Here is a 14,646-nt window from a genome sequence, read left to right on the forward strand (position 1 = left end):
AAATCATACTTGGTTTGAAAATCAGTGTAAAGGTAGCAGTGAATGCCCCAACTAAAACCGGAAATACGAAGCACCATTTTGCAAAGTAAAAGCGCTTTCTGAATTATGCGCTCATTAGCGAGGTGTTTATCTTATTGTGAAAGCAACAACCAGAACCTGCCTCACCCAACTGTAATTTCTGACTTGATGAGTGATGTTTTTTTTTTTTTTTCTTTCTTTTTTTCTAAAAGAGGGGAGACAGTTCAAGACACGCACTCAAAAACCAGATGCCTCGCTGAACAGTTTAACCTTTCGGTTCTATGTCCATCATCTGGGACTGACAGTGAATAATAATAAAAAAGTCGCCATCATCTCCGTTGTTTTAGATGAAGAATGGGGTGCGCGATTTCAGGTCTGGCAACAAAGACGGAGTTTTCACAGAGGGACAGAGAGGAGGCTGCAGCCGCTGCAGCCGCTGCGCATCTCAGCGAGGAGCAGGTTCAGATGATCAAGGATTCCTGGAAAGTTATTCGAGACGATATTGCCAAAGTTGGGATTATTATGTTTGTCAGGTAAGATGTCTTCACACTATCTCGGGTCTTACTTGTTGGGTTTTTAGTTTTAAAATGATAAAAATAAATAAATACATAACAAAGATCAAATTTGCTGTGGAAATGCTTACGTTTAAAACAACACACACAAAAAAAAGTATCAATGATTTTTATAAAATGACATATTTAATTCTACTGGTATGGTCACAACAGAAAAAAAGAGAAAATAAACTTTTTCAACATCACTGTGGTGTCAAACTCCAGTCCTCAATGAGTCCTGCAGTTTTGAGATGTGCCACAGATCAAAACACTGGAATGAAATGGATTAATTACCTCCTCCTTGTGTAGATCAGTTCTCCGAGCCTTGCTAATGACCTAATTATTCTATTCAGCTGTGGTGCAGCAGAGGCACATCTAAAAGTTGCAGGGCACCGGCCCTTCAGGACTGGAGTTTGAGGGCCAGCCTTCCTTAAACAAACATTATACTATAATGTCAGATTTTACTTTTGAAATACACTGCTAATTAAACTATGACAGAGATCTAACAAGTATATTGGCTGCAAGCCTGACAGAAATAGCAGTTATTGATGACCATAACAGCATCATAAATAATAAAAACAGGTATCGGACAACGGCCCAAGTTTTCTTATTGGTGCATCCCTACTCTATTTTAGTAGGGTTGCACTAATAACTTTCTGGGTTTTTTTTTTTTTTTACATAAGATGTAAAAGGAAAGTTATTTACTTTATCTTCTCAACATTACCAGGGTGAAAAGAAAGACTGAAACTGTCACCTTCATAGATTTCATTGTTTACATTACTTAAAGAAATCATACATTAATTTGATATAGAAAGCACCTAGTCCACCTAGTCCACATGGAGATGTGTATCCCTCTTAGACTAAAGAGGTACACATGGAAGAAATTCAAAAAAGTAATTTAGGCTGCCACTTTCTTCGTAGTTTGGTTGAACAGGTTGCCCTCACCTGGAAGGCCGCTCTGGGCAGGAAGCCATATCACCAGTATCTAACTACTAACTATCTAATTTCAGGTGTTAAAATGCCTTTTCTAAGGCATGTCTACTTGTTGCTGACTTCATGACCTCTCAGGTCTACTTAGGATCTTTGGGAATGCTTTCTGATGGAAGCCTGGCCTGTTACAAGCCACAAACTGTACATTCCTCCTGCTTAATACTCTGACCCACAGCTTTCCACTGTAAGAGAGCTGGAAGCAGAAACCTCCTACTTGTTCTCCTCTCTTATCTCTCGCATCCTAACCTCGTTACCTGACATGACAGAGCTTCTGGGCTGCAGTAGTGTCGGCTAATTAGAGCATTAGCCATCAGGAAAACTAATTTATACAATTTATGAAGATAACCAGTATCCACAAAAACATTTCCATCTCTCCGAGAGTTTGTAGAAAAAAATAATACAAATCAAGAATGAGAAGGTGAAAAACTGTGAACCCGTGGTGTAAAAAGACCTTCAGATTTTCAGTTTTCAGATAGATGAAGCTCAGAGCCAAACCACGGTCACCACACCGGATCTCAGCTGAAAACAGAGATCAAATCAACTCTCAGTACCTTTCTACCTGCCAAAGAATGTTCCTCTCTTACATATATTCAAAACGAGTGAAGAGCAGATAAAAAATGGTTGTGAATAATTCATAATTGGACTGAATGCAACCTCTGTGCGAAGCCAATTAAAATCCCACTTGAGCTATTCGCGGGAGCAACATTGTCTGCGTATGTTGTGAGAGCGTGCGCACTCCTGTCCACGAGAGGAGCAAACAATAGTGGAAAATAACAAGAGCTCTACATGCTGCCGCTGTGCTGAGAGGGGAAGCAGTCAGTTTCCCCACCTTTTAATATCAGGAATAAGGTCAGGGACAGAAAATGTAAAAAAAGAAAGTTACAGCACCACTGAGTGAAGGACTGGGGTAAAAAAGAACAAAGACTGAAACTGTCACCTTCAAATATTTCAATGCTTAGATGCCAACATTTATTTAAAACTTTGCTTAAGAAATTATAGATTAATTTGATATTCAAAAAAACATAGAAAGCATCTAAAAAAAATCTAGCCTGCAGCTGCCTCGGTTTAATCAGATTCCCCTAAATCAGACTGTGGTAATCAATGATAATAAATCATATTTCTATGAATCAAAAGAGACTGTTCCTTACAGACGTATTCACACTCCTTCAGCTTTTCCACATTCAGCCCTCTTTATTCTGAGGCCTTAAATAAAAACAATTGCTTTCATAGGTCACCCAACTGGTAAATACAGTTTAAATGCAGCTCTTCTAAAATGGATACAAAAATATCCAAAGTTTTCAACATCCAATACCACCATGTGAAAACAAAAGAAGTACGTCAACTACAGAGCTGCCAAGAGACTGATGTCCATTTAAACTGACAGGCCGGACGAGGAGAGCAGTTATCAGCGAAGCAGCCAAAACGTTTCTGGAGGAGCAGCATGGATCCTCAGCTCAAATCGGAGAGTATGACAGGATGGCTATTAGTGGGGTGGTCTATCGTTTAGTGGGAATTTTTGTTTGGCACACAGCAAACATGTAGAAGAAGGTTTTCTGGTCATGCAAAACTACATGGGGTGGAAACCTAGCATGCACTATTCTGATTTTTCAGATTTCTTTTGTAAAAAAGTTAAAAACTCTCCATAAATAAAAGCATCAAATTGCCAAAACTTATGTCTTACTCCATAAATAAGTTTTGTGTAAAATTTTCCACATTAAAAACAAAATTTTCACCCTTTTTTTATATTGTTGCTAGGTGTGGGAAATCGCCTGTCCTGGATGATGTTCATCTGTTGCATTTTCTATCACAAAACATTCAGTTGACCAAAGCAGACCTTGAAAATAACTCTGACCAAAGGAGCCGATATTGATCCTTATGGCTAAATACTGCAGAAGAAAATCATCCTCTGTCCAGCAAATACATTTACAGATCAGAATTTTCACCTACATGAAAACAAAGATAGGTGATTTTGTCGCTCTAAACAGACTTTTGCAGCCGAGTGACAGAAAACACGAGTGCTTTAAGCTGATCGTTTGGAAGGATCATAAATTCCTTTCAAGACAGTAACTCAGCACCCCAGTGCTGGTTATTACCAGTCAACTGTGTCTAGAAATATGAACCAAGGCCAAACAAAATGGAGAGGTTGTGAGAGATGTCAAAGTAATGAAAGAGAGACTAGAAGTTTAAATAGAAGCAAAAGGAGTGAAACGCAAACAGGCGGTAATGGGAATTTGTGGTCATGACTGAACTGTAAGGCACAGGCTGAAGGAAATGAGATTTACACACTGAAAGGCCAAATGGAAATCATGATAAACAGCTAAAGAGGAAAAAACAAGATTAGAGCGAGCCGGAACGTTGGTTTAATGCAGGTCGGATGAAGCACATAGAGATAACAGCCTGAAGAAAACGAGCATTTATCCTGTCTAAATGTATGGAGGCTGCATGTTAAACTAAAGGACAAGAGGAGAGGACATTTTTCTGCATGTCGGCATTTTGGAAATTGTTTTAACTTTAATCATTTGGTTCAAATCATTTGCATTATTAAATGACAATGCATGCTGTGACAGTATTACATTCATCTTAATTGGGATTTTATTTTATTCTTGTAAATCCAGATTGTCAGGTGAAAGCTTTTCATGTGTCTCACTTATAGGCTGCTATGGAAGGTGATTAACGAAGGATGTACAATTTTTCATTAGCAATGGTCATGTCTAATAGATTTTATGTTATGATAAAATCAAATGAGGGAGAACAAAGCTACAACAGTATTTTTGTTCTTTTTTTAGTTCACTATTTGACAATTGCTAATGAAAGAATCAGTGCCGTTATAAATGTATTAATATGCCATCTCCAATGTCCTGGTGCATGTCTTGCTGAATCTTTAACCAATTTATAGAAAATTGTTTGGTTTTCTGCTTTCCAGCACACAAGTAGTGAGCAATTTAATATAATTGATCATAATTTTAATGTGTGTCACTGCCTATTTTTTAATCTGGAAGGAAGAAATTAATTACCTAAAGTTTTTTAAGTATCTCATGGTGAACATTATCCTTAACTCTATAACCTTCCAGCTGAACTAAATCTCAGGGTCCACAGCCAGAGACGGCTACAGCTGATAATCAATGGGCAGCAAACTGAGGAATCATCTGGCTGACAAACTTGCAATCTTACTACTGATTGCAGCTGCTGGTCACTAAAATCGGAGTGCAAGGCTGTTGTGATATAAATACTCAGACCAAGATCAGTGAACAGAAAAAAGCTAAATCAGATCTTTTCAAAGTACCAGAGGAAGGAAAATGGCTGAACAGTGAAGCCACTTATCAAAATGATGATGAGAACAAATGTGTGTTTACCCTCTGCATTGTGAATACAGGATCACACTGTGACTAATCCAGAAGGGTTTTAATCTTCATGATGGGGAAAAAACCCGAGGGGGACATTTGTTTCGGTTTGGTCAGGGATGTGACAGGCTGCCTCACGAGTGGATCTCAGAGGCTTACGGATGGCTGCTTCTGCTGCTCTTGTTGTCTTGGTAACAGGTTGTTTGAGACGCATCCCGAGTGCAAAGATGTCTTCTTCCTGTTCCGAGATGTGCAGGACCTGGAGAGGCTGAGGACAAACCGGGAGCTCAGAGCGCATGGGCTGCGGTGAGTTACGGCCGACACGCCTCAACACGTCTCAACACGCCTCAACACGCCCAAACTGGACTCTACAAAAGTATTCACACCCCAATAGCTAGATACTAATTTTGTCACCTTACAATTAAATGTTAAGCTATTTTATGTCTTAAAAAAGGCTAAATTCATGAAGGGAATTTTATAAAATATTTTCTCACTGGTTGAATTCCAGCATAAAGGAATGATTTAGAGCAGAATATTGCAAATTATTCTTTTTTCAGAGAGTTTCACTCAAAATGAGTTTTCATGATGCTGTTTGTTTATTCTCTAATCTTCTCTATGAAACCACTTTTATGAAGGCCATAAAGGAGTAGCTGGATTTATACTAAGATTAAACCACACCCAGACGGACTCTGTTTTGCAAAATGAGTGACTCCTGAAGATGTCTTTTAAATGAATACTACTTCATTTCCTTTCCACTTCACAGTTATGCACTATTTTTGGTTGGTGTCACATAAAATTAAAATAAATACATTGAAACTTGTAGCTGTAACAAGCAAAATCTTGTAAATCAGCCAAAGAGCTTTGACATGCTGTTGCATCTGTCTCATAGTGCTAAGCATGTGTTCCAGTCTGGGTTATGTAAATCCACATTTCTGTTTGTTGGTTAATATTAAAATCTAATCCATTCTTTCCATCTTTATGTCCAGCAGACTTGAATTTAGCGGCTGCATTTATTGTACTGTTTTGAATTGTACTTTTATTTTTTTTTCTCAGCCTTTAATGGAAAAACTGTCATTTGTTTGTTAAGGCACATTATAATTTGAAATAAGCAGAAATTAAGAGGTAACCTACATATCACTGATGTCTGGGATCAAACTGCAGAAATAAGAAATTGTGAATCAGAGTCAGTCGAAACGTTTTGCAGTTGTTTACTGATGACTCAAACTTGTTCTGCGTCAGCACTTTGTCTTCTCAGACAGCAGGAAAGTGGTTTGCGGATTATTAAATGTAATTAATGTCTATATTTAGGTCTGATATTAGGACTTACACAAATTTTAAAAAGACACACCCTGGGGGATGAAGTTCACCTCTACATCTAAAGTAGTTATATATATTAAAAAAAATCTTTTAATTTATACAGTAATGAAGTGGAAAGCTGATGTGCTTCATCTGCCTCCAAAGACAAATGTGCTGCCTTCTCTTGCTTCACAAAAAATCCTCCTACCAACTATGAGAAGGTGTGTATTTGGGGCTTTGTAGCTTAGTGTACGCCCTTTATATAAATAAGAAACACAACCTCAGAGGCTCATTCAGACATCTTTAAATGTGTTGATAAAGACAATCGACAGCTTCATTTTATTCGGTTTTTACCACTCATTGCCTTCAGTTTAAATATGAAGGTGCTACTTTGCATAACTTGGACCTCTAATACGTTTTCCCCTCCCAAGGCACTAGACAAATTTTCAAGCACTCTGAGGAATGGTGGTCACTAGGGTACAAAATCCCTCTGAGGGAATTTATGGCAGCCAGATGAGCCAAAACCAAAAAAGTAAACAGTGCTCATGTATGTGAGACTAAAGCTCGTCCATGTGGACTTAATTGTTTTGGAGCAAAATGATTATGTTTAGTTTGTTAACGTAAGAAGGCCCTAAGCGTCCATGCAGCACCTTGTGAAAGTAGTGCATAACTGTGAAATTGTTGATTTGAAAATTTGAAAAGTGTGGCATGCATCTGTGTATGCGCCCGCTTTTATTCTTATGTCTCTAAATACAACGCAACTGCCTTCAGGAGTCAGGAGTCTAAACAGACACAAGTGTGTAATTTTGTTCCAGAATAAATCCGGTTGTTCTGTAAATGCCTCTGAGGTTTGTTGGGGAACAAACAGCTTAATGAAGATGAAGGAACATCACGGTCGATCTGTGAAGCCTGATGCAATCAAGATGACCGAGGTAACTCTGGAGGAGCTGCAGAGATCCACAGCTGATGTGTGATCATCTGTTCAAAAATCTGGTCATAATGGAAAAGTACAAAGATAAATTGATCGTTTAAAGAAAGCCAAAGGAAGTCAGAGTTTTGTTTGTCATGCAGGGGACATGGCAACCACGAAGGAGAAGGTGATCGGTTCAGATTAGACCAAAAACTGACATGAAAATCATTTTCTCTAGAACAAATTAACAGTGTTACCTGAACCAGGTGAGTATCATGCTGTGGGGATGATTTTCTTCAGCAAGGACGGGGAAGTTGGTTTGATTAAAAGCCAAAGTCAGCCTTTTGAACACTATAAAAAATAAACATCTCAAGCATTATTCTTCTACTCATTTATTTTTCCTTATGTAAAAATAAAACTGGAGGTAACAAAACCACGCTGCGCACATTAAAGAGACGAGCAGCTAGGAAAGTGCAAAACACCTCAAGTGGTTTCATAATCTGAATGGTTCTCATCGCTCCAACACAGTGAGGCTGAGCTGAGGCAAAAATAGTCAATTAAAATCCAAGGACCTGACGTTGCAGAGGGTAGTGTGGCATTTCAACAATCCATGGACAGATTATAGGTATTTCACATCCCAGCGGGAAGCTTTCTGCTGGAAAATCGGGAGATAAGACCTGACGCTGAGAGAGGAGGAGGAAGAACTCCGGATTGATGGCAGATGTAAAAACAAAACAATAAAAAAAAGCATTGTGCAAGTAATATGAGCACAAATACTTTACTAGTTCCTGTTTTACGGATTTGTAAGATTGCTAATATCTCCCACACTGATCTGTTTATTCTATTGGTAATAGCAGGATGTTAATGAATGAAACGGAACCCAATCTCCCAACCCTCTCAATCTCTCAGGGTGATGTCCTTTATTGAGAAGAGTGTGGCCAGACTGGATCAGCCAGAGAGACTGGAAGCTCTGGCTGTGGAGCTGGGAAAAAGCCATTATCACTACAACGCTCCCCCTAAATACTACAATGTAAGACCCTCTGACGATCGCAGCAACCAAAAGAAGTGACAAAAAAAAGAGAAAAAGATAACAAAATTATCAGTAAAATGACATCTGCAGTCTCTAACATGGATGGTGTTTTTCAGTATGTGGGCACAGAGTTTATCTGTGCTGTGCAGCCTATCCTAAAGGAGAGGTGGACCGCCGAGTTGGAGGAGGCTTGGAAGGTAAAATGAAGAAATGTATTGAATGAATGACATAAACAATTAGGTCTCAGAATTTCAAAATAAATAACTGATCAGTAGGGTAAGTCTAAATAATAAAATTAATGGTATAGACTTTACAGCATGTGGTTTTGGGGGTTATTGTATGCCATTGAAAACAAGTGGCTTGATTACATTGCTTTTTTCTTATTTTTTCTCTCTGTGTTGTTTAAAAGTCAAAGAAAATATAATACATAGTTGCTTACAGCTGATTAAAGCTATTTTTTCATTTTCTATGAATCTGAAAAATTAACTTATGTGAAATAGAAAAAAAACAAACTTTGTACACAGAAAACCCCTAGATCAGAATCAGTTATCCACTCTTCCAGACATGAAACTCTCAAACCAGAACAGAAAAAGAGGTTATTTCTCATGTAAAATAAAAATTTAATGTTTTGCTAAAACTGTACTTAAGGAAATACTTTTTTTTTAAAGTTTTGACAAAAGCAAACCTAAAATATGTTGACACATCAATATTTTAATACTTTAAGAGCATTTTCTGTTATCAGGAGACACAAAAAATGGAACCACAAAGGTTGAAACTCAGAATCTCATAATAAATATTTTACAAAATTAAAACATTTTAAATCACATTTACTCTTAAAACTAGTTTTAATAATTAATGCTCTATCAACAAAGGTTGGTTAATTCAAAATATAACTTTTTCTAACTAAAATATATCTTCATAGTACTTGGGTTATAAATAACTTATTTGCTTGATTACTTCAGAATTAAATCTAGTAAACGTCTTAATACTATAACAGTACTGTAGGCGCGCTTCATGTAAAAATAATAACCTCATCTCGTACTTTTGGTCTGCCAGGCCGTTGGCTCCAGCACAGGATTTTTCATTACTTTCACAAGGTAATTATTTTCAAGTAGATTTTTATTATTGGGACTCCAGGGATTTTTTTTTTTTTTGTATCGGTAGTGAAAATGGGCTTTCAAAGACGTTACTTGCAGGAGTGAAGAAAAAAGGAGGAGTGTGCTGATTTAGCAGGGGTCAAATAGGCTGATCTACTGGGAAGTAAATAATTAAAAGCTTGAGATGAACTTTCTGTTGCATTTTAATCTAAATTTGAATTACAGTATTTTTTTATTATTATTTTTTGTGTCTCTTCAAGAAACAGAATCAAGGTGATGATGCAAAAAGGAGCAGCTAAATCTGATTGAGAATTAGCTGCTCCACTGCTGTTGTGGACAAATCTCCTCAATGCAGCATATCAAATTAAAGATTAAAACTACTATAAAAATCTGCATCTGATGGAACGTATCACAGCAGAAATAATAGGGCATGGTTTTGCAGCCTCGTGTTGTGCTGCTGCAAGATTTGAACAATCTCAAACATAACTCCCCAGTGGGTGAATCCATTTTAGGATTACGTTTGTTCCTAAGCAGAGAGCAGAGATTTCTGGGAAAATGTCAAAGGCAAAATTTTTATATATGCACAGTTCTTTATCAAACAGCATCTACGGCCCTTTGTCAACTTTTAATCTATTGTCACGACTACCTATAAATATATTTAAACCGTGTGCAGTTAACCTGTGGAGAAAAATAAATACATCTTTAAATCCATGCCACCACACCTTAAAAACCCAGCGTAGTTCAGAGATTTTTTTTCCAAATACTAATGACTATGGCTTAGAGGAAAGTAAAACCCAGAATTCAGTCTCTGAATAGTAAAATATAAAGAGACTAGTTTAAAATGTTATTTCTTTGTAAAGTGTCTTTGAAGTTCCTGAAAAGTGCTACACAAGTCTGATGTCATTCCATAAAGAAAAACTAGCTTTTTAATAAAGAAATATTGTGTTATGTTCCACGTGATCGTTGGGAGAACTGCTGACTCGACGGTTGTCTAGCACAGTGTTTCCCAACCCTGGTCCTCAAGGTACAGTCCTACATGTTTTAGAGGTTTCCCGGCTTTAATGTGCCTGATTCAACTGGCTGCAGTTCAACAAACACCTGTTAATCAGTCATCATTTGAAATCAGCTGGACAGAAGCAAGGAAATACCTAAAACATGCAGGGCAGTGTGCCTGGAGGACCAGGGTTGGGAAACACTGGTCTAGCAGACATTCAGGCTCCTTCCACAAGGAAGGTAAGAGACTAAACAAATTGAAGAAATTAAGTTTATAGAAAAGGTTAGTGCAGGGGTCTTAAACTCCAGTCCTCGAGGGCCGCAGTCCTATAGTTTTTAGATGTGCCACAGGTACAAAACACTGGAATGAAATGGATTAATTACCTCCTTCTTGTGTAGATCAGTTCTCCAGAGCCTTGCTAATGACCTAATTATTCTATTCAGGTGTGGTGCAGCAGAGGCACATCTAAAAGTTGCAGGACTGCGGCCCTCGAGGCCTGGAGTTTGAGACCCCTGGGTTAGTGAAAGGACAAAAGGTGCACAAGCAGTAATGATAAATTAGCATGCATTGGTGTAGATTCTCAGAGTTCCAGGCCATGAGAATTTTTTTTTTTTCAAAAGGGCGGGTCTTCTTTTATTTTAAAGATGTTTAAACTTTTGAAACCTGAATTGAAAGTATCAGACCTACAGTATACGTTATGAACAACACTATCATCTCTTCAACTTCCTGTTAATGTTAACACTGACACCGACCTGTGAAGTGTTTTGGTAAGGTTTTGAAACTCATTGTTGACTGTAGGTGTTACAGGACAGCAGTCTGATTGTTCCACTTCAACTTATAAGCCTGATATTTCCAACCCAGATATCAGAACTAAAGGAGCTTTTTGGATGAGAGATGATTTGTTGAAATCATTAGTTTACCTACAATTTAAAAAAATAATAACTTTCCAATTTCTTTTTCATGACATGCTTAAAATGTGTTTTACGTTTTCAGACGATGTTCCAGTACGTGGCGAGCCTGATGAGGCAGGGATATCAGGATGAGAGCGCCCGGCAGAGCCACCTGGCAGCGTCCCCAAAGGACAGACCGGACAAGAAGAACACAGCTCTATGAAATGATCCGTCTCTAAATAATACAGACTGACTTTACCAACACAGCACATAAATGTCTATATGTATACACTTTTTTTTAAGCTGTCTTTTTTTCTACACCGCCCATGTCCAGTCATCATCTACCATTTCAACAGAAAGAAGTGAAATCATTCACATTTTTAACAAAAAAAACAACTTTATTTATGAACTTAAATTCTGATGCCAGGGACAATACAACCCCTTTTTGATTGGAACAGCATAGTCTGGCCATGTAAATAGAAATGAGAGCACTTGTTAGGCGTTTTACTAAAAATGAAACCTAAACTTAAATTACGCTGAGCAATCACAAATTGATTCAACTATTTCTGGATGACTTTCAAATCCTCAAAAAACAAACAATTGTTTTTTTTTTCTAAATTAAAAGGCCAACCCTGCACAACATAAATAAGGATTAACAAGCAAAAATCAAAGCCTGCTAAGAATTGGGCTCTGTGGGGTTGGCCCCAGGGGAAGCAGGATTCAATAAATGGTGACATGCTCCATGTTGTACAAGAAAATGAAAATCCTCAGGTCTTGTTCTTAATCACCAGATGGAACTGAAAAGCCAGGGGATAAAGCATCACCATGTAAACAACGGCATCTTATGTACATAGTCACCAGGAGTAGGATTCTGATTCGGAGGTTTGAGGTGAGCAGGAGGAGAGCTGAGTGGAGTTGGAGATCACATCATCACAAGGAGCTTCCCTCTTCCTTCCCCTCAACCTGTAATGGACAGCTCAGATATCCACCGTTTCCATTAAGAGTCTATGGCTCATTGTGTGGCTTTGGTTTTCTTGCTCTTGCTTTTCTTATCTTTCTTCTTAAGACCATCTATGTGAGCTCTTAGAAGATTGGAGTATGCCTGGAAAGGACGACACAGATGCAGATAGGTGAATAATTAAAGATGTACTGTTAAAACAAAGGACTGGGCCTGGTATCAAAAAACACAAGATGAGCTCAACGTACCATCTGAAACTTGATTACTTCTTTGGTGCTGACCTAAAATTAGAGGAAGATATGGTTCACCGATAGATAATACAGCAAAATATAAAGAAAAGCCAACTGAAAAATGAGTTCAAAACAGGAGCTCACCACTGTGCTAATTTTCTTCTTGCCATCAGATGCTCTGATGAGACACTTGTTATCAGCAGGTTCGAATGACTCCGGATGCCCTTTTTTGGGAACTGGTTTAGTTCTGCCATCATCTAAAACAAGAAAAATCAAATCTGGTTCTTAGAGGATAACGTTGCAAATTAGACATGTATGTTTGTGATTTAGGTAACAGAATAACTTACACTTCTTTAGTGTGATGGCAACACTTCCTGATGTCCGACACTTCTGGAAGAGCCGAGTGAGCTCTGTGAGAAACTAATGAGAAAACAGTTTGAGGTTTTTCCTTTAATCTGTACACTTTACAAAGTCAGGTGAGAAGAATGATATTGGTCATTTTGTTCGTTGTAAGTTTGGTGATTGCATAACCGACTTTCAGGTTTGAGAAGGAGTCGTCATCCATGGTGTGTGTGTGTTTTTTTAAGGCAACATTCTATAGTCTACTCAAAATATACTGTAAGGAGATGCAGTTAACAAACTCAAATAAATATTATCTACTGACACAGATGTGGTTCATGCAGAATTATTTTGACTGGAACATGGAACCATGAATCAACAGGCCCAGCCAAATCAATGACAACATGGTGCAATTTAGGGTTAAAAATTAAAAAATTATTTTGTTCTATTATATTTGAGATCTGAGTATTTCATGATTTATTTCCTGATTCATGAGGACACCTGCAACATACTGGATATTCGTTTTGCATCCTTTTTTTATCCATCAATTATACCTTAGACACTGGACAAATGTCCAAACCAGTTTGTTTTAAAGAAAGACACGAAGCTGAAGTTGCCCTCCGATAAAGGCTTTCGATTGGGGAAATGGCTAAAAGGAGAAGCCACCTAAATTTCATCTTAAATGTGTTCTAGTTTAAACGCTACAGTATTTAAACTCTTCAAACCTGGACTAGATTTTTTAGACTAATAGCAGTATATATAAAACCAAGTTTGTGGTTTGTTAAGCCATTTGTTTTGTGGAAGTTTAATAAAAGGACAATATTAGTCGGTCTTTTTAGCGTCTTAACCACATTAGAACTGCTCTAGCTAAAAAAAAAAAAAAACACACTATATTACGAACTGAAATATTTACAATAAGAAAGAAAGGCTTCAGAAAAATCTGAAAACTATTTTAATCCAAGGACTGTACTTAATGAAAGTTATCATTCAATTATTATTTGCTAGAGCAAAACAGGTTGCAATACTGACAAATGATACATCGAGACACTTGATATAAACTCACTTCGTTTTCATTCGATAAATCTTAATAGAGAAAGTGAAAAGATATTTATATTTAGGAAAAAATACGTTAGGGCATTTCTTAAGACATACGTGGAAACGTCGAATATACTATACGTCTGAGTTATATTACACATAAATTCAGGAATACAGCTTAAACATTACTGTTAGGCCACATTGAGAGTATAAACAGCTTTTACAATGCAAACATCTGAGGTTATTTAAAGTCTCAACCAGTTCACTCAATCGTTAGCAGGCTGGCTAACATCACTAGCTACGAAATCTTGAGCCAACAAACAGCTAAAGAAGACCGTATTTATGTACAGCAGTGAATTCATAATAACAATGAAACACATTTCAGAACGTCTCTTTTATATTCTTACCGAATCATTCTCGAGTAACACCATTATTTCAGCTTCTTCTCTGCTGTACAGCTAGCTCTCTCACTGTGAAGAAGCACACGTACTACAAGCTGAAGCTCCGCCCCGCGCCATTTCTTCAATGTCCCACTACATCACAACACTGCCACCTACTGTCATGGAGGACAATAAAATAACCCTGACCAAATGCTGTCCTCTACTACAGTTCATCACTCATGTTACATTTTCAATTTGTTAAAAAAAACGACCATCTTACATTAACCTCCATATTTAAAATGATAAAGGTTCAGTTGAAAGGATACAAAAATAATATCAAATGTTTATTTGGCAAGAAATGAATAAAAAGTAGATTTTTAAAGTTATAAAAATTAAAACACAAAATTTATTTTTATTGTTAAACTTTGGTATTAAGACCTAAAAAAAAAGGATATTTCTGTTGCTATCTTAGAGATGCTGAAACTTGGCTGCTGATTTTTTATTTTTCTTTTGTTCATTGCCTGCCTGCACCCAAGATACTTCAGTTTTGGGTTTTAAATCCTTTAGGACTCTGGAAATGTTCATGA

The 14,646-nt window shown here is 37.4% G+C and overlaps 2 protein-coding genes across 2 annotated transcripts; one reads left to right on the top strand and one right to left on the bottom strand.

The window, feature by feature from the left end:
• Nucleotides 1-205: 205 nt before the first annotated feature.
• Nucleotides 206-11,510, top strand: xgb (x globin). Its single transcript, XM_032546796.1, has 5 exons — nt 206-551; nt 5,099-5,206; nt 8,016-8,136; nt 8,253-8,333; nt 11,221-11,510. Exons 1-5 carry the CDS (start codon nt 373-375, stop codon nt 11,338-11,340), a joined length of 609 nt encoding a protein of 202 aa, XP_032402687.1. The 5' UTR covers nt 206-372; the 3' UTR covers nt 11,341-11,510.
• On the bottom strand, nt 11,495-14,211 carry srp14 (signal recognition particle 14). Its single transcript, XM_032546797.1, has 5 exons — nt 14,087-14,211; nt 12,653-12,725; nt 12,450-12,562; nt 12,324-12,356; nt 11,495-12,219 (listed from the first exon to the last, which is right to left on the bottom strand). The coding sequence occupies exons 1-5, from the start codon at nt 14,108-14,110 to the stop codon at nt 12,130-12,132; spliced, it is 333 nt and encodes a 110-aa protein (XP_032402688.1). The 5' UTR covers nt 14,111-14,211; the 3' UTR covers nt 11,495-12,129.
• Between the last annotated feature and the right edge of the window lie 435 nt (nt 14,212-14,646).

This window comes from Xiphophorus hellerii, chromosome 19, assembly GCF_003331165.1.
Source record: "Xiphophorus hellerii strain 12219 chromosome 19, Xiphophorus_hellerii-4.1, whole genome shotgun sequence".
NCBI lineage: Eukaryota > Metazoa > Chordata > Actinopteri > Cyprinodontiformes > Poeciliidae > Xiphophorus > Xiphophorus hellerii.

Excerpts from the sequence above, each read along its gene's own strand:
- xgb (XM_032546796.1), top strand. The coding sequence starts at position 373 with ATGGGGTGCGCGATTTCAGGTCTGGCAACAAAGACGGAGTTTTCACAG. Across the intron at positions 552-5,098 it reads GGGATTATTATGTTTGTCAG|GTTGTTTGAGACGCATCCCG; the intron begins GTAAGATGTCTT and ends TCTTGGTAACAG. Across the intron at positions 8,334-11,220 it reads AGTTGGAGGAGGCTTGGAAG|ACGATGTTCCAGTACGTGGC; the intron begins GTAAAATGAAGA and ends TTACGTTTTCAG.
- srp14 (XM_032546797.1), bottom strand. The coding sequence starts at position 14,110 with ATGGTGTTACTCGAGAATGATTCG. Across the intron at positions 12,563-12,652 it reads TGCCATCACACTAAAGAAGT|ATGATGGCAGAACTAAACCA; the intron begins GTAAGTTATTCT and ends TTCTTGTTTTAG. Across the intron at positions 12,357-12,449 it reads AGAAGAAAATTAGCACAGTG|GTCAGCACCAAAGAAGTAAT; the intron begins GTGAGCTCCTGT and ends CTCTAATTTTAG.